An 18,353-nucleotide genomic window follows, 5' to 3' on the forward strand; every position below is an offset into this window, starting at 1 on the left:
TGGTATAAAAAGTATAAATAAAGAAATAAAATATTATAAAAACTAGATTAACTCAAAAACACCTTTTTAAATCTTTTCTTTATTTTGTTCACGTGTTTAAATGATTTTAAAAATGTTTCAACTAATTAAAAACTTTAACACAAATTATGGGACTTAATATATGGATAAAACAAATTTTCGGTAACTAATTGTCGACATTGTTTAAAAGTTTTGTTCTAAAGTAACTTATTAAACACGGCAAAAAATAATAAACAAAACTATCGTATCAAAATTAATATCTAAACAAATCCTGACGCTATTTTGAAAAAAACAAAACAAAAATAACTTTAAAATGTCAACCAACGTATATTTTTCGCTCTTCAAATCGCGCAACGGATGCATTAAAATAACATTAAAATAAAATAAATAAATCATAGATTTCAAAATAGCAGAATAACGACGGAGTTATTTACAAAATATTAATTATTTTTAAAATACAATAATCACGTTTTAGTAATTTATTTATCAGTTTAATATATATATATATATATATATATATATATATATATATATATATATATATATATATATATATATATATATATATATATATATATATATATATATATATATATATATATATATATATATATATATATATATATATATATATATATATATATATATATTGTTTTGTTTTGTAATAAAGCTCTGACTGTATAAATACAGGTAGCGTGATTTACACACTGAAAAAACCATTCGCAAAAATAAGTCGCTTTATTTATAGTTCTTTCGTAGATATTTGTCAAGTTTGTTTTTAAACTGATTTTAGCTATGAGAATTTACTACTTCCACCGGTAATTAAGGAGATAATTTTATCTAGAAGCACTTTTAGTAAATTCAGATTCTTTGCGTATTTATTTTCTCTAAGCAGTGCCGGCTCTAGGCACAGGCAAGAGAGGCAGCTGCCTCGGCGGCACTTTCCTAGGGCAGCATTTTGAGTTTTGATTATATATTTTTTGACATTCATATATAAAAATGGTAGGATATAAAAAAAAGAAGTCTGGTGATTTCTACGGAAAGCAAAAAGAAAAACGAAGAGTAGAGGATGAACAAATGTCTAAATCTTTTAGCAATTTTTTCAATAACACCAAAAGCAAGCCAACAACAACTATGAGAGATCCTTGTGATGTTAGTATTTGTGATGAAATCCATGAAATTCAAGATGCAACAACAAATTTAAACTTGGAAAATGAAAAATGAGCTGAAAGGTGAAAAATCTAAATTGGGAGATGAAGCAAGTTTATCTACGACTTTGCAAATTGCATTGCCAGAAGAAGAACAGAGTTTTCAAACTTTACCAACTACAGACCTGATAGGTCCTGCCAATTGGCATGATCGAATTCCAGATGATCTTCGAGTGACTCTTGTTAAAAATGGTCCATCAGCACCTAATCCATCTTTTCTATTTCCTGTCAATGCCAACAACAGAAGATTTAATCCGCAAAAAGTACTCAAGAATGGTGAAGTTGTTAAAAGATCCTGGCTTATATACTCTAAAAGAAAAGGTGTTGTGTTTTGTTTCTCATGTAAGTTGTTTGGTGACGTGGACATACATTTGAAGACAATCGGTTTTGGAGACTGGAAAAATTTGCACAGCTGAAGGAACATGAAACTTCTAAAAATCACATCTGTTCATTAAGAAAATAGATGGAATTAGCAAACTGACTAGATACCAACAAAACAATTGATGCATCACAACAACGACTTCTCAGTGCAGAGATACAGCGTTAGTTCTGGAAAGATTATTTGCAATAGTGACATTTTTAGGAGAACAATGTCTTGCCTTTCGTGGAAACTCTGATGTTTTACATGAGAAAAGTAATGGAAACTTCCTAAAACTTGTTGAACTGCTAGCACAATTTGATGCAGTTATGGCAGATCATGTTCACCGAATAAAAAATGAGGAGATTAACACTCATTACTTGGGGAAAAAAAAACAAAATGAACTCATTCAAATAATTACAAAACGAGTTCGTGAAGAAATTTTGTCAAAATTGAAAATAGCAAAATATTTTTCCATTATAGTTGATTGTACCCAAGATGTGAATAAAGTGGAACAAATGTCAATTGTGCTACGTTTTGTTTAGATAGAAAATGCTGAAGTTAAAGTCTGTGAACATTTCATCAATTTCATACTTGTAGAGCAGACAACTGGTGCAGCACTCACAGATGTTATTCTACAAATGTTGACTCAAACTGGGATTCCAATTGAAGACATGCGTGGATAGGGCTACAACAATGGTGCGACTATGAGAGGACATCAGTCAGGAGTTCAGAAAAGAATATTGGAAAAGAACAGCATAGGCTTCTTTGTACCATGTCATGCTCATTCATTAAATTTGGTCGTTAATGATGCTGCAAAATCATCTTGAGAGGCTGTGGCTTATTTTGGAATGGTGCAAGCCATTTATAGCTTTCTTAGTGGATCATCTCGTAGATGGACAGTTTTGAAAAATCATCTTCGAAAAAAAATCTTTCCAAAACCTTTAAGTGCAACCATTGATGCTCTTTTTGAAATCAGCCAGGACATTTCTTATGATCCATCATCACGTCATGAAGCAGAGCTATTAGCTCAAAAGATGAAAAACTTTAAATTTTGTTGCTGTACTGTGATACGGTTCAATACTTTGAACCAAGTAAACTTAGCAAGCAAAGTTATTCAGAATATTGAAATTGACATTTCTGAAGCCAAACAAACTTTGAACAAAACTGTTAACTTCTTAAAGTTATATCGCTCTGATTAGGCTTTTGAAAAAGTTATTTCTGATTCAGAATTAACTGCAGCTGAATTAGATTTGGAGCCATCATTTTCATTTGAAGTTTCTATTAAACCAAGGTTTAAAAAACAAATGCTTTCTTATGAAACTCTAGATGATCCCATTATAAATCCAAAAGATGGATTTAAAATAGAATGTTTTAATTGCATTTTGGATAGTGCTATAAATTCGATTGAAGAAAGATTTAACCAGGTAAATGAACACTGTGATGCTTTTCAATTCCTGAACGATATTGCAAGTATTAAAAAAGATTTTTCAAAGGAAAGTCTTTTTTAATACTTGCAATATCGTTCAGGAGAAAAATGTTTAAATCTTCAAAAATATTAAGCACAGATACTTCTGCAGATATTGATGGATATTAAGCACAGATACTTCTGCAGATATTGATGGATATTAAGCACAGATACTTCTGCATATAATGATGGCATGGAACTATTAGATGAAAAGCTTGCATTGTCTGAACTAATTGAATTAAAAGCGTCACCATTAAAAGTACTAAAGTTTATTTTAAGAAACAAACAATTTCACTCCAATTATTTCTATTGCTTTACGAATTCTGTTAACACAGCCTCTTACGAATTCTGTTAACAACAGTTGCATCTGGAGAGCGTAATTTTTCAAAACTGAAATTAATTAAAGATTACTTAAGATCTACTATGTCAAAAAATCGTTTGACAGGTCTTTCTTTAATTTCCATAGGAAGTGATATGGCAAAAAAATTAGGTTTTACTAAATTATTGAAGGCTTTTGCATCTGAAAAGAGTAGGAAAGTATGCCCATTTTGTATGCATTTTGCTTGCTTTTTGTGTTTGTACTGTTTGGATTTAATGTTTTGCAAATATACGATTTTATATGTCACTCATAGTTTTACTTTAAGATATTTTTTTAATATACTGGCGCTTTGTAGTTAGAGCGGGAAACTGGGATCTTGCCTCGGGCGGCAAAATACCTTGAGCCGGCACTGGATCTAAGAAATTGTATCCATGTAAAGTTGGATTTACACTATTTATTTTATTGATGATTTTTAAATTTTGTATTAAGTCACTTTTTAAACACTGAGTTGAAAGTTTTGTTAAATATAAATTTATTAGCTTTTCTTCATATTTTATGTTTTTAAGAGAGGAAGTTAGCTTAGTTGCTTGTCTCTGTACTCGTTCCAATATATATGTATATCCTTTAGGGTAAGGAGACCATACAGCGATACCGTTTTCAAAATGTGGACGGACAAATAAATTATAAAAAACCTTAAAAATCTGTTTATCTTTATAACTAAAGGTACCCTTTATCATACCAAGTATTTGATTTACTTCAGACGCAGGTATAATAACGTGTTGTTTCCACTTAAGATTGGCCGAGAAATTAAAACCTAGATCTTTTTCACAAAAAGAATTTTCTATAGTTATTAAATTGTCATTATTAGAATCGGGTATGAAGTAATCGTGCGTTAGATTTTTTTTCCCAATATGCATAAAATAAGATTCTTTACAGTTAAACTTGATAAGCCGTTTTTTTGATTATTCGAATTCATTGATAAGGTCATCTTGAAGTGCTGGTATAGAGTTTTTTGTTGTAAATTTAATTGACGATTTTAGTATCATCAGCAAATAATTTAGATGTGTTAGCTAGGTTTTTTGGTAAGCCGTTGATATATTGATATAGGTGACAAAAAGAAGTAGACCTAATGCAGAAGCTTGTGGAATAATCACTAAAAGCATCCAATCAAAATCAATTTTGTAAATTACTACTCTTTGCTCCCTATTTTCCTACTTGACACTGTTGCTCACGAAAACCTTTTGTGATCAACAATGTCAAATGTTTTGGCAAAGTTGAGGTAAATGATATCAGTTGAGTTATTGTTTTCCATGCAAGTTGATAGAGGGTCGATTGTCTCTAACAAATTTGTTACACATGGTTTTCAAGGCAAGAATCCATGATATTGCATAATAATCAGGTTATTCTTTATTAAGTGGTTCAAAATTTCTGAACTAATTATTAATTCAAATAGTCTACACATAATTGACGTCAGCGAAATCGGTCTGTAGTTTTCGGGCATAATTTAAAGGATTTTTCAAAGATTAGTAAAATTAGATATGCTAGTGACGTCGAGCATTCTTTAAGAGCATTCTTTTTCTAGGGTGAACTTTGTCACTGTCAATAGATTTATTTATATCTACGTTGTTCAAAAGTTCCAATATTTTATTATATTTAAGTAATATTTTATTTTCATCCATTGGTTTAGAAATAGATGTATTTTTATCATCAAATTCAGGAATTAGATTAGTATCCTCTTTAACTACCAATTAAACCAATTGAAGTTGAGTATTTATGATATTAGTAATATTAAAAAGATCGTCACTGATTAAAAAATTTTTTATCTTGATGTGATGGGTTATTTTTATTTCGCATGTTGTGATATATTAATATAGAAGCTTTGCGCATTGTTTTGCTTTGGATACTAGGTTTTTCTCAAATTTATACCTTGCGTTCTTTGCCTCTCATTTGTGCAATTTTTTTAGCACTTTATAATCATTAATTTTGTTTTTTTTATTCTACCCACTGGCACAATTGAAGAAAAAATGATTTTGTTTTTGATTGTTTTTTTCATAAAATAACAGAGTCCAGTCTACGTTGTCAAAGAAAGATTTTATATCTTTCCACGATTAAAAGCAAGTTTCGGCATTGTTTCGGAACTTGAACTACAATGAGCTATTGAAAGAATTAACATCCAAGTCAGAACAAGATGGCCTTTTATTTCAGTCTTCAAGCATTGAATTATACTTAAGGTTGCAGATTCGGTTACTTTGTTTAGTAAAAATCAAATCAAAAGTTCTTGTGTATATATATATATATATATATATATATATATATATATATATATATATATATATATATATATATATATATATATATATATATATATATATATATATATATGTTTGCGAGTGTGTTAACTCACCCGTCAGTTGCTATCTATATGTTTGTGTTCTGTTTCAACCTTTGGCGCGGTGTTGACTAACCCGAAAGTTGCCATCTGTATATTTGTGTTCTGTCTGAACCTCTGGTACAGTGTTGGTTCACCCTTAAGTTACTTTATATAAGTGTGTTTGTGCTTTGTCTGAACCTGTTGGTCGGTTTTTATTTATTCGTAAGTTATTTTATGTATGCATTTGTTATTTTGATGCAGTGTGACCACAACTAGACACTCTATAAAACCTACACTAACCTTAATCTCTAGTATTTTGTTAGACGTAATATTTTCCCGAATGCATTTCCAAAATATAATTCCAATGTTTTAAAGTATTGTTTGCAGAAAGTGGCTCCTTTTAATTACTCCAGGTCAGGTTCAAGATCATCACATTCACCGTACTACCAATATCATACCTAGCTTGTGTTCAGTTTCTCCTTTTTCTCCTTTAGGTGGTTCTGACCATGCAATGATCTCTTTAAATCTTTCATCTCTTACTTCACTTTCGGACTCACTCTATTATCTCACTACTTACTACTACCCTAAAGCTGACTGAGACTCTTTTTGTGATTTTCTTCCTGAAGTTTCTTGAGCTTATGTCTTTTCCCTCTCAGCTGTAAAATGCACCTCCTACGTATCCTCCTGGATCTAGACAGAAATGGAAGCTTTTTCTTGTTCTCTTCAGATTCAAGTGAGACCTCATTCTACTCTATGGTTTTCATCTTCTTGTGCAACTGCTATATCTAGCCGTTATCATTTTCCCCATCTTTTTTAAAAGCACAACTCATTTGAAAACAAACGGCTAATTATTATTGCAAAAAATTGATCTAAAAAAGTGCTGTTAGATGTTAAGCTCCATTATTCTCAGTTCACTAAATCTCATATCTTATCTAAGAAGTTTAGTTTTGAAGACTTATGGAAAATCTTCAACAGCGTCGTTAGCAAGGGTAATTCTAACATTATATCTCTCATTCACAGGACTTACCTTATTACCTCTCCCAAGGATAAGGCTAAATTATTTACAAAGAACTTTTCTTTTAGTTCAACTCTCGAATCTTATAGCCATTCTCTTCCTTCCATTCCAATTCAACAGGTTAACCCATTGTTAGACATTTAAATTACTCCAGCTTCCATTGCTAAAGTCATATCTCAATTAAACTCTTCTACGGCTTCAGGTCCAGACAACATTCCTGTCATAGTCTTACAAAATTGTTCTCCAGAACTCTCCTTAATACTCTCTAAACTAAGTCTTGCTTTCTTGCCTGCTTGAAAATGGCATCTGTTGTTCCAATTTTCAAAAACTTCGGTAAACGTTTTGTGTCCTATAATTATCTTTTGATCAGTCTTTGTTCTGTTATTAGCAAGGTTTTTGAGTCTTGGGTATAAAAATTTTTCACATACCATCTTAATTAAAATAACTTACTGTCAGACAATCAATACGGTCTTCGATCCTCTCGCTCTACGGCTGACTTGCTAACTGCTGTGACTGGAAGATTTTATCGTGCGTTGCATAAAGACGGAATAGCTAAAGCTATTGCTCTTGACATATCTAAGGATTTAGACAAGGTTTGGCATGCTGGTCTTCTCCATATGCTTGTTTCATATAGTGTATCTGGGATTGTTTTAAGATTCAAATTGTTTTGTTTCTAACCATTTTATTAAAGTCATCCTCGAAGGCCAACGCTTTTCTTTATTTTCAGTAACTTCTGAGGTACCTCAAAGTTCATTCCTTGGTCCTGTTTTCTTCTTATCTACATTAATGATCTTTCCGACAACCTTACAACTTAAGTAGCTCGTTTTACTGCCAATCTTGAATCTGATTTCACTTCTGTAACAGATTGGGGCTCACAGTAGCTTGTAATATTTAACTTTAACAAAACTCTTGTTAAAGTTATTTACTGCACACAACTATCGCTATACTGTCAACGTTCCTATTTTAATGAATGGCAACTCTCTCAACTAGTCCTCTTCTTTATGTCTTCTTGGATTATCATTCACTACTGAACTTTCATAGAAGCCATATATACAATCGATTGCTAGATTAGCATCTGCTTAAGTTGCTTCTTTATATCGTGCTCGCCATTTTCTCCCTCCTGATTTTATTCTCTACCTCTACAAATCTCTTATTCGTCCCTGTATGGAATACTGATTTCATCTTTAGGTTGTTTTTTCTAATGATGCCCTTTTATCTTCAAGACAAGGTCCAAAAACGCATTGTAAACGTAGTTGGACCCGCTCTATCTGCTAAGCTTGTGCCTCTTTCCCATCATTGTAAAGTTACATCTTATTCTCTTTTCTGCAAATACTAACATAGTCGCTGTTCAAAGAAGTTTTATTTCTAGTTCTATCAACTAAAACTCATTCTCACTTAACTCTTCATTCATCAAAGTCTTATTCTTTTACTGCATTTGACCCTGCATACTCGAAAAATATTTATTCGTCTAGCTTTTTTCCCCAAACTTCAACCCTTTGGAACTCTCTCCCATCCTCATGTTTTCCTGACTCATACAACCTTTAACTTGTATGTCTTCTGTCAACCGATTCTTTGCCCTATAACTCTATTATTTTTTTCTAGTAACTCTCAACTTAGATTTTTTACTTGCCGCCATTATGGGAGTGAATCAGAATAAAAAATTAAAAAAAGTGCAACATCTTATGCATAGAGCGCTCTTGCTTGTTTTTAAGGGTTGCATAAATTTAACTTTAAGTGTCAAATACCCTGTATTTTTAGCTGTATTGTTCATAATACAACTTTTTTTAAATAAAAAAGGGAATAAATTTTAAACATCCAGAAGTTCAAACATTTATATTGGAGATCAGTTTATCTAGGGTCCCATGCATTTTTATATTGTACTTACGATGCGCATCGCTTAAATATTATAAATACAAAAACATAAATGAATAGTGTTTAAAATTTTTTTATATATTTTAAGTTATTCAACGAATTGGTAGCAGTGATTCCTATTTTTTTATAATTTTTTTGAACAAAATGTTTATAATTTAGGTACAAGTAATACTTTTTCATAAATAATCCATAACTTGTGAAACTTTACAAAGCAATTTCTCTTACAATTCAAACATAAGTATAATTTACGAGCAACATGTACAATATCTGGGAAAGGTTTTTTGACTGTTTTATGCACACGCCTCAAAACAACTCTTTTTATTGTTGTATTTGGGCCAATAAAGATTTAAATTTTATTTTCTATTTGCTGATGATGCTAAATAATTTGATAACTTTCTTTTTGATGCACTTGTGGTGCAGATAATAATGGCTATCCCACTCTTGGATCCAACACTCTAAAAAAAAAAAAGATAGAAATTTCTATCTTCGGGTAGAATATACTCTTAGTAATGCATAGTTTTTTTATCTTTTAAGCTAGAAAATTATACTTTTAAAGTAGAAAGTTGCTTGACAAATCATTATTTTTGATTTATTTTGATTTATCTTAAAAGATACAAAATTATACCTTACTAAGGGTATATCACATAACCTACCCTAAGATAGAAATTTCTACCTTTTTTTTAATTTGTAGGTGTTTTCACTTTGAAGGTGTTTTTAGTTTTTGTACGTCCTTGAGGGCGTACACAAACTAAAAACTCGTTTAAAGTAATCAAAAAAATCTTCAAAGTAATCAAAAAAATCTTCACAAGAAGTAAAAACTATGATGCTATTTGATGATAAAAAGTTACATAGCAATTGTTTAATCAATAAAATTGATTAAACCCATTTTAAGAAACAAACTGATTTGGCTTGTCAACACCAACAATGAAGATGTTGTAGCCTTATACAAAAATTGAGTAACTGAAATCTTTTCGTGTTCCATCTGTTTGTGTTCTCAAAGTTGTTACACGTTATTAGCCATGAAAAGTTGACAACGTGAACACGGATTTCTTTCCGTTTGTACTCAGGAAAAAAAGTTCTATAGAACTTCTATAAACTTTTTAATCATATGGTCTATAGAAATTCTATAGAGTTTTATAGAATTTCTATAGAGTTTTATAGAATTTTTATAGAATTTTTAATAATTTTTATAGAAATTATATAAAGCCTTTTTTTTTTTTTTTATAAATATATGTTGAAAAAAAGTTCTATGGCAATTTTTATAGAAACTAACAGAGATTCTATAGAAACTCTATTATGTTTTAAAAGTTTATATAAATTTTAGAGAATATTTTTTTTTTGGATCAACAGCAACCCTTTAGTTAAAAACTCAATAGCCAATTTAACCCATTTACCTCTTTAAAACATGTTATCACTAGTCAGGTTTTTAGAAAGTATTTACTATCTGAGACTATTGTCCACGAGAATAACCTTAATGCTAAAATAGGTATTTTATCCGGGGTACAATAGTAAAAAGTTGTCACAATAAACATGATGATATTTGCTGCGCAGTTACTTTGATGGTTGGTAAACTTCAGATGCCCCTTATCAAGAATACTTGGGTATTGAATCATCATTCAGAATTTTTTTGCTTTTTATAGACTCCATTAATTTTATAGATTTTATTAGTTACTTTTTATAGATTTCATCAGATATATATTGTTTAAGCCTGATCTAACTTTTGAAAAAAATCAAAATTTTAAATATACTAATACAATAAGATGAACTGTAAAGCTTAAAAATATTTGAGCTCATATAATTAATCATTAGTCCAAGTTTGTACAATTTGTCAGTACTAGTTTGGTACTGTAGCATTATCATTCACATGAATATTGTTTGGTACTGTAGCATTATCATTTACATGAATATTTTTTGGTACTGTAGCATTATCATTCACATGAATATTGCTTGGTACTGTAGCATTATCATTGACATGAATATTGTTTGATACTGTAGCATTATCATTGACATGAATATTGTTTGGTACTGTAGCATTATCATTGACATGAATATTGTTTGGTACTGTAGCATTATCATTCACATGAATATTGTTTGGTACTGTAGCATTATCATTCACATGAATATTGTTTGGTACTGTAGCATTATCATTCACATGAGTATTGTGTTGAAGATTTTTTTTAATAATAACTCATTATTGTATTGATACTCAAGTAGGAAAACAGCTTTTGTTAAGAAACATTTAGAACGGCTATCATGCTTTTTACTATGTATAGATTAGTTTTATATAGCGAGTTCTGCTGAATTTCTTCATTAAAATAAGAAAAAAAGTAAATACAAGGGTTTTTAACACTCAGCAAAGTGGTGCTTAACAGTTTTGGTGAGACAAAATTAAAATTTCAAATTTTTTAGTTCAGTTAACATCTTTCACAACATTGTAATCTTTATGATCAATGCTATTGTCAAAAGGTTTTGCAATAGTACTGTTTGACTTGGTATTTATCATATTTTTACAGACTCAATTCATACTAGCAGCTGCATCAAACTGTTTTGTTATGTGGCATCACGTTTGGACATTAGTATCGGTTTATCTAATAAAATAGCTAAATGTATAAAACACTTTTAAAGTTATAATATTTGATATTACTATTTTGTTTAAGTATAATGTTTGAATTGAATAGTGGTGTATTAAAAAAAATGATTTTATCTTGTTCTGCTTATAATTGCACTCAAAGATATAGTAAAGAGGTTTATTTTCATGGGTAGCTGCAAAATTATTTCTAGCTAAGATCCTACATATTTTGTGTATTTTAGTTGGTTGATTTTTTTAAATATCTAACAATAACTTTTTTTATTTTTACATGTGAAGTTAAGTAAACGATGGATTCAGAGCCGGATCGTGAACATTTCTTAGTGTGTGCAAAAATATAATGATCAAATATTATTAGAACGCTGTATTTTTTTGTCAATTTTTCAATTACTGTTGATCTTAAAATTTGCCAAGTGTGTGCTTTGCACACTTCGCACATGCCACCAGCCGGCACTGGATGGATTTAAGCTGTGCAGTTGAAGACCAGACTTTTAGTTTAAGTTTGTAATGGCATTTAAGTATTTAAAACAAACAAACACTAAACTTTAAAAATAGCGAAGCAACTGAAGCTTTTTTTACTAATATTAATGATGCATTTGATATTTTAAATAGTCAGAATATACTAGCAAACAGTTTCAAGCGTAACATACAATATTAAAACAAAGAAAAATATTTTTATGAGTTGATCAAGTTCTTGAATATTTAAAAAGCCTCAGAGCTTTACTGGAGGGACAATGCATGTACACAACATGAAGAAAAAATGAGTTTTCTTGGTAATATAATTAGTTTAAAATCTTTTTAATTATACTAATTATATTGCCAAGTAAAGTCATTTTATGAAAAAACTTTTTAGTTAAAATGAGCCAATATTAATATATATCTTTTAAAACATAAATTTTCTCATGACCAGCCTAAAGTTTTTTTAGTGCTATCTATAGTTGTGGTTGTTATAATATTTTTTTTTGTGGTTTTTAAGGTTGCACCCGGAAGTCCTAACGTCTTATCGCAGAGTACCGAAGAAGAGGATTTAATTAGGAAGTTCACGTCTCCTTCATTATCAATACCGCTTTTGCGCTAGAACCGGCATTTAACCACGGATCTTTTGGTTCTAAGCCCGAACTGTAACCACTGTCCCACAGCTGCACAAATAATACCTAGACAGCTATTTAAATTTATTATGAAGTGACTAGTTCTCTTAATGAAAATTGCTTGAATACCAATTTTAACGAAAAGAAAAAATTGGTATTCAAGCTCAAATTTTATCATCAAGAAATTTTATCATCAAGAAATTTTATCATCAAAAAATCAAACTTTTAATTTAAAGATTGATAATGTTACTTTTGAAAGTTTTCAGCTAAATTATTATTTTCAGTTAAAATATTATTTTCAGTTAAAATATTATTTTCAGTTAAAATATTATTTTCAGTTAAAATATTATTTTCAGTTAAAAGATTATTTTCAGTTAAAATATTATTTTCAGTTAAATTATTATAAATACTATAAGCTCCCATAATATGAAACACTATCATTTTATGTTGTTGATGTTGTAAACTATATTCTTAGGTTTGTAACTTGGCAAGTTAAACAAATTGTAAAATGTAATCGTTATATTTGTGCTTTGACTTTAAATGAAAACACCTTTTCCCTACTTTGGAAAAAAATACCAACACTTGTGACTTTGAAACTGTATTACTTAAATCCAAAGAACGACCATATAAATGCATTAGCTTAGGTAATTTGTTTAAGCAAGTTGGCTAAAACAGAATTTAGAATATTTGATCTACAGTTAATTTAAATAAAGGGAGCAATAAAGAACTTTTGGTCATCAGTGTTTGCGTAATATGCGCAAATCTGTTTTTAAATTTTTGCATGATCATCATGTTTGTGAAGATCCTCAAGGTAATCATATAATACGTTTAGTCAAAATTATTATTGCCAAATATTTAAAGATATGATTGCATCAGGAAGCTGAGTTGTTCAACAATTTTCAACATAATAAACGTATACGTAGTGTACATATACGTTATTTTGTATACGTTATTTGTTGTATATTGTTACATAAATGTATACTCAGTGGACACGCGTCATCCGAAAATCATCTGCCAGACGTCTTACGGTTGTCCAGACGTCCGATGGATGTCCCTCGGACGACGCATGCCCACTGGATAGTAGTGTATAAACAAAGCAAATTTTATTTTCTAATCAATAAAAAAATATTTTGTATATTGTATTTGTAACATACATTGTACGCATGACATAATTTTAACTGTTTTTTATTCTAATAAATCTAAAAATGTTTTAAATCTTAAGTTTTCTTTTATAAAATTGTACATCGTTTGAATCGCAGTTGTTGGTATTGACCAAACATGAACTAATGCGCTAAAAGATGATGAATATCAAAGTATTCAACGCAAGATGTGTCTATTATTTTTATGGTCTAAGACTGTGGCCAACTTTGAAATTTCCCGTTCGACACACGGTAGACTACATTATCAAAAAGATATAAAAAAAACGGTGGCAAATGTGACGCAGATGCAAATGCAACGTCGCCAACAACAAAAAACCACTGTTGTATCAGGCAATGTTGTATCAAGGCTAAAAAATAAAGCATTACCTATTTTTTTCAGTTATTTTTATTATATGATATGGGCAAAAAATTGATTAAAAAGAATAAATTTCCAAAATATATACCCACAAAGAAACGTACATACAAAAAATTATATACCCACAAAGAAACGTACATACAAAAAATTATATACCCACAAAGAAACGTACATACAAAAAGTTATATACCCACAAAGAAACGTACATACAAAAAATTAGTACTTCGATATACCGTGAATATACCTTGAAGTACTTAGTACTACAAAGTACTTTAAGGTATATTCAAAGAAGAATATAAAAAAGCTTGACAAATGCCTATGTAACTTTGTGTAGATAACGATGGATATTATAATTTCCAACTCTTCTTTGCGTATACTTTGAAGTAGCTTGGTTATGTGGTTTTTTTGACTTTCGTCATCAGTAGAGTAATCAAGATTTTTTTTATTAAGTTGAATAGCCAATAACCGGATAGAGCTAAGCCTGGCGAGTACGACGGGTGGCGAATTATTTTGATTCTGACTTGTTAAGATGACTAATAACTGTTTGAGTAACATGGACTTGAGCATTATTATGGATAAATTTAAAATTTTGAATTCCAGTTACAGGTCTTTGCTTATTTATTTTGCGTATAACAGGTTTTAAATAAATTCTTACATAGTATTGAATAAAAGGGCTGTTTTCCGTTTCAGCACATCCCAAATGAAAAACGCCGACGAAGAACATATTTTTTGGCTCAAACCTGTTGCACCTTACTATAGTTCTTAAACTTTCACTTTCACCGACCCTAACTAGCGTTATCTTTTATTTAAGACTCTCTCTACCACCTTGACCTAGAGCAGCCCACTAGGCAACAGCGATTTATTTTGGTGCTTGGTCAACATAAACTCAATTATGGCTTGTGCTGAAACTCTGAGTAGAGTGCGGATTTTAATATTTAGTTGATATTAAATTTTTTTCTTTTTTTTTTTTAAAATATGTTTAATAAAAATAAAACAACTTTTTTAATTCATTTTTTAATTCAAAACATTTTAACAAGTACTTAAAATGTTCATATCTAAAAGCGGTTTAAGGTGATATATAAATACTTAATTATTTCCTGTCTTACTGCAACTTTATAAATAAAGTTCTCCAATATTTTCTAACGACCTCATTAAAATGTAAACAAAAAAAGTAGATACCAAAGCAAATGTTCTATTAAAAAATGTAATACCAACCTGTCAGAGTGATATTTGGCATTTTTTCAGGGAAAAAAGAAATAAGACTAGGGAGTAGAATAAGGCTAGAGACCATTGCTAGAGACCATTGAGTAAGCAACCAAAAAAAGAAATAAGTAACTATTGCAAAGAGAGCATAATTAAAAAAATAGAGAGAGTTTAAAACCATTTGCATAAATGCAGAAAAAATAAAAAAGGAAGTGCTAATGATTTGACAAAGGTATTTAGCAATATATCAGTTTTAAAGTTAAGGCTACATCTGCATCTACATCTGCAGCATCAAATAAGTCTAACCATTCAGATGATGAAGTGTAAGATCATTTAAGTTTTATTAGTGAATTTTCTTAACCTTTAGTTTTTTATTCAACTGCAATGATGGTGCAACAATAAATTTCCATTTCTAAATTTGTTACCACAACAACTAATAATCGGAAGGATAAACTAATTTTATTTTTAGGAAATATATCATTCAATTTAGTAGCAAAACTTGAATTTATCAAGCTGCATAAACAACTTAGACCTGAGTACGAGCGATCAAATAAAAAGCAGATATCTTTAGAGTTCAGTTGTCTCTAAAGTCTTAAATAAAACTATAGAAATATTTTTGTAATTATCACCAACCATATTTATGTACTAAATTCTAGATTCTAGTCACAGCTTCCAAATGATACTTGCTCGAACTCTCAATTAGATTGTAAAAACGTATGCAATCACTCTATGTATATCTGCATTAGAGGTGAGCATATGGAGTCCATTAATCCTTAGATTCGAAGACTAATTGAAAATCTGTCAATACAGAGAAAAGAAATAAATTTACAAGCACAGCTGAAACTTTTTGATGCTGCATAAGATAAGAATAATAACTTTAATTTTAGTTATTATTCTTATCTTATGCAAAAGTTAATTTAGTTAATTGGTGAATTTATCAAATAATATGATAATGAATATATTAAAACTACATATTATGTAATTTAAATATGTTAAAACTACATATATATTATTTATATAGTTACAAACTAAATTTTTGCGTTTCCTGTAGTTGTTGGTAGATAATGCAACTTTGAGTTTTTTGTTTAAGTTTACGAATCTTATACCCTTGCAAAATAATTTACTAAATTTTTATTTTGAACTTTGGATAAAAGTCAAGAAGAAGAAGGCAGTATTTGGAGCAAAATTAACAATGGTTTAGGAAGAGCTAAAATACTTGTACGAATTTACATTTAAAATCATGATGCATTTAAAGATACAAGATGCATTATAATTGCTGATGACGTAAATTGTTTGATGACTTTGCTTTAAATTTTTAAGTTTGAATATTAGGGGAACCTGTTGTACCTTTGACCACGTTGTACCTTTGGTCACCCTACTCTGTCGGCTTACTATTATTTTTAAAAAAAACGTGAAGTGCCATTTACAATAATAGTCCATGACGACTATTCTCACTGTAAAACATAGTACTTGGGAAAGATAGTATCGATCCACAAGTAACTTTAAAATTTGGCTCTTAAAAAGTAAATATTTGTGTTAATCTTATTCTGATTTTAATAATGTGATAAATTGTTATTTGATTCATCCACGACATTATAAACATTACCTAACATCATTTTTTTGTTATGGAAAAGTTTGGATGATTATGTCTGACTGTGATTGGGACTTATACGATAATTGTTAAAGAAACCTATCTCGTGTACCTTTGACCAGACTAAGGTGTTGTACCTTTGACCAACAAAAACTAAAGAAAATATGTGACTTTGTCTAAATAGTTATAATAACTGATTTTATTTTAAAAAATTAGTAATACTATTAGTAATACTGAGTATCGTAACTTCGATACACAAGTCTTTGCAAGATTGTAAGGATTGATTTTTCTAATTTTTTTTAGCCAATTAAGATTGATTACAAAATAGTTAGATTTGTTTTTTTATTGATATAAGGTAGGCCAGAAATTGCGATATAATATATAACAAGCTAAAATATTAAAGAGGTTCAAACATTGCATGATTTTTTAATAATAACATTTTGGTTAAAGGAACAATGCGCATCAGTCAAAGGTATAACGTACGTGTTGTACCTTTGACCAATCGACTTCTTTTTTTAAAACGCTGGAAAAAGATAGTTCTTGGTCGAATGAAAAAAAGTCCTTAGTATAATTTTAGATCAAAATATGAGAGAATATTATATAGTTTGAATGGTTTAAATTTACTCAATAGACTACGCAAAAAACGCCTTAAAGCAAAAAGTGGTCAAAGGTACAACAGGTTCCCCTATTGCTCCATGAAAAAAAAGTATATCAATTATGGAATGTTTAATAATTATGAAATATATAATTTATTATATAACTCAAAATTATTATATATAAGGTAGAGCGGGGCTAATTGAGCATAGGGGCAAGTTGGGCAATTAAAATATCTCAAAAACTATGCATTACATGACAAAACATCTAATGGATGAATGTTAGGGAATTAGAATGTTCTTACAATGCGCTGGAAAGCAGTTGAGCAAAATACACAAGCACTTTTTCTATTTTAGATCAAAAAAGTAAAAAAAAAATTTTTTGGTATTTTTTTCTGGTATACTTATAAATTTTTTCATCTCCCATTGCTTAAGTGTTGATATTTTACCAATTTATCGAACATTTTATCGGACTTTTTATTATTAACGATTATAACTAGCCGTTTTTTCCTAACTCTTACTGTTCTCTTTAAAACCTAACTAATGTTTCACCTGGTCTAGAAGGGGTAAGTCGAGCGCCTTTCAAAAAAAAACTGAACTATTGGACACAAAGAAACCACTTTGATGAGAAATAATTTTGTCGTACATTATTTATATATATTTTTAAAATTAGTAATTTTTAAATCTGGCTTCAAAGTCCATGGTAGTCGAAAATAAGTAATTTTTAAATCAGGCTTCAGGTGCAAGATTGTTTAAAATGATATTTTTATATTTTATGACACATTCTTTCTATTTAAGTTTTTTCTTTTCTTTTACTTACATCATCAGAGTGTATATAAAAAAAAGTTTATAAATTATACACACGCGAATTGTTAGTGAAAGTTGTATTGATGATTCGCCCGAGTTTCGTACTATGCATATTCATTTATTTGTTGATTGCTCAACATACCCCACATTATTGCATATTGCATTATTACCTTATCCCGCTGGGGTAAGTTGAGCAGCTCTGCAAACTTCAGACAATATCTTTTGAAAAAATATTTTAAAAGACTACACTTTTTCTTAACAAATTCTTAGCAGGTTAAATTATCTTTCAAATATTGAAAAAGTTATGTAAATCCGACACACCGCTCATGAGATCTGTTTG

The 18,353-nt window shown here is 29.7% G+C and overlaps 3 protein-coding genes across 4 annotated transcripts in view; 1 reads left to right on the top strand and 2 right to left on the bottom strand.

Moving 5' to 3' along the window:
- The window catches only part of LOC100208269 (gastric triacylglycerol lipase), a 56,143-nt gene that overhangs the window by 28,973 nt on the left and 8,817 nt on the right, over positions 1–18,353 (bottom strand). Inside the window, exon 1 of one of the 2 annotated variants that reach the window (XM_065812868.1) lies at positions 7,654–7,659. The exons of the other annotated variant lie outside the window; for it this stretch is intronic. The gene's annotated coding sequence lies outside the window, so the exon portion shown is untranslated. Of the gene's footprint in view, positions 1–7,653; positions 7,660–18,353 lie in introns of those variants that run through there. 2 annotated transcript variants of the gene reach the window in all.
- LOC136088055 (uncharacterized) lies at positions 2,436–3,095 on the top strand. The gene is made up of 2 exons (XM_065811703.1): positions 2,436–2,678; positions 2,787–3,095. Exons 1-2 carry the CDS (start codon positions 2,436–2,438, stop codon positions 3,093–3,095), a joined length of 552 nt encoding a protein of 183 aa, XP_065667775.1.
- On the bottom strand, positions 3,692–4,288 carry LOC136088056 (uncharacterized). The gene has a single exon (XM_065811704.1). It carries the CDS (start codon positions 4,286–4,288, stop codon positions 3,692–3,694), a length of 597 nt encoding a protein of 198 aa, XP_065667776.1.

This window comes from Hydra vulgaris, chromosome 12, assembly GCF_038396675.1.
Source record: "Hydra vulgaris chromosome 12, alternate assembly HydraT2T_AEP".
In the NCBI taxonomy this organism is placed as follows: Eukaryota; Metazoa; Cnidaria; class Hydrozoa; order Anthoathecata; family Hydridae; genus Hydra; species Hydra vulgaris.

What these genes read in the sequence shown, in the direction of transcription:
- LOC136088055 (XM_065811703.1), top strand. Translation starts at nt 2,436, where the DNA reads ATGGTGCAAGCCATTTATAGCTTTCTTAGTGGATCATCTCGTAGATGG. An exon ending in GGTTCAATACTTTGAACCAA is followed by an intron (nt 2,679 to 2,786) that starts GTAAACTTAGCA and finishes CGCTCTGATTAG; the next exon opens with GCTTTTGAAAAAGTTATTTC.
- LOC136088056 (XM_065811704.1), bottom strand. Translation starts at nt 4,288, where the DNA reads ATGCATATTGGGAAAAAAAATCTAACGCACGATTACTTCATACCCGAT.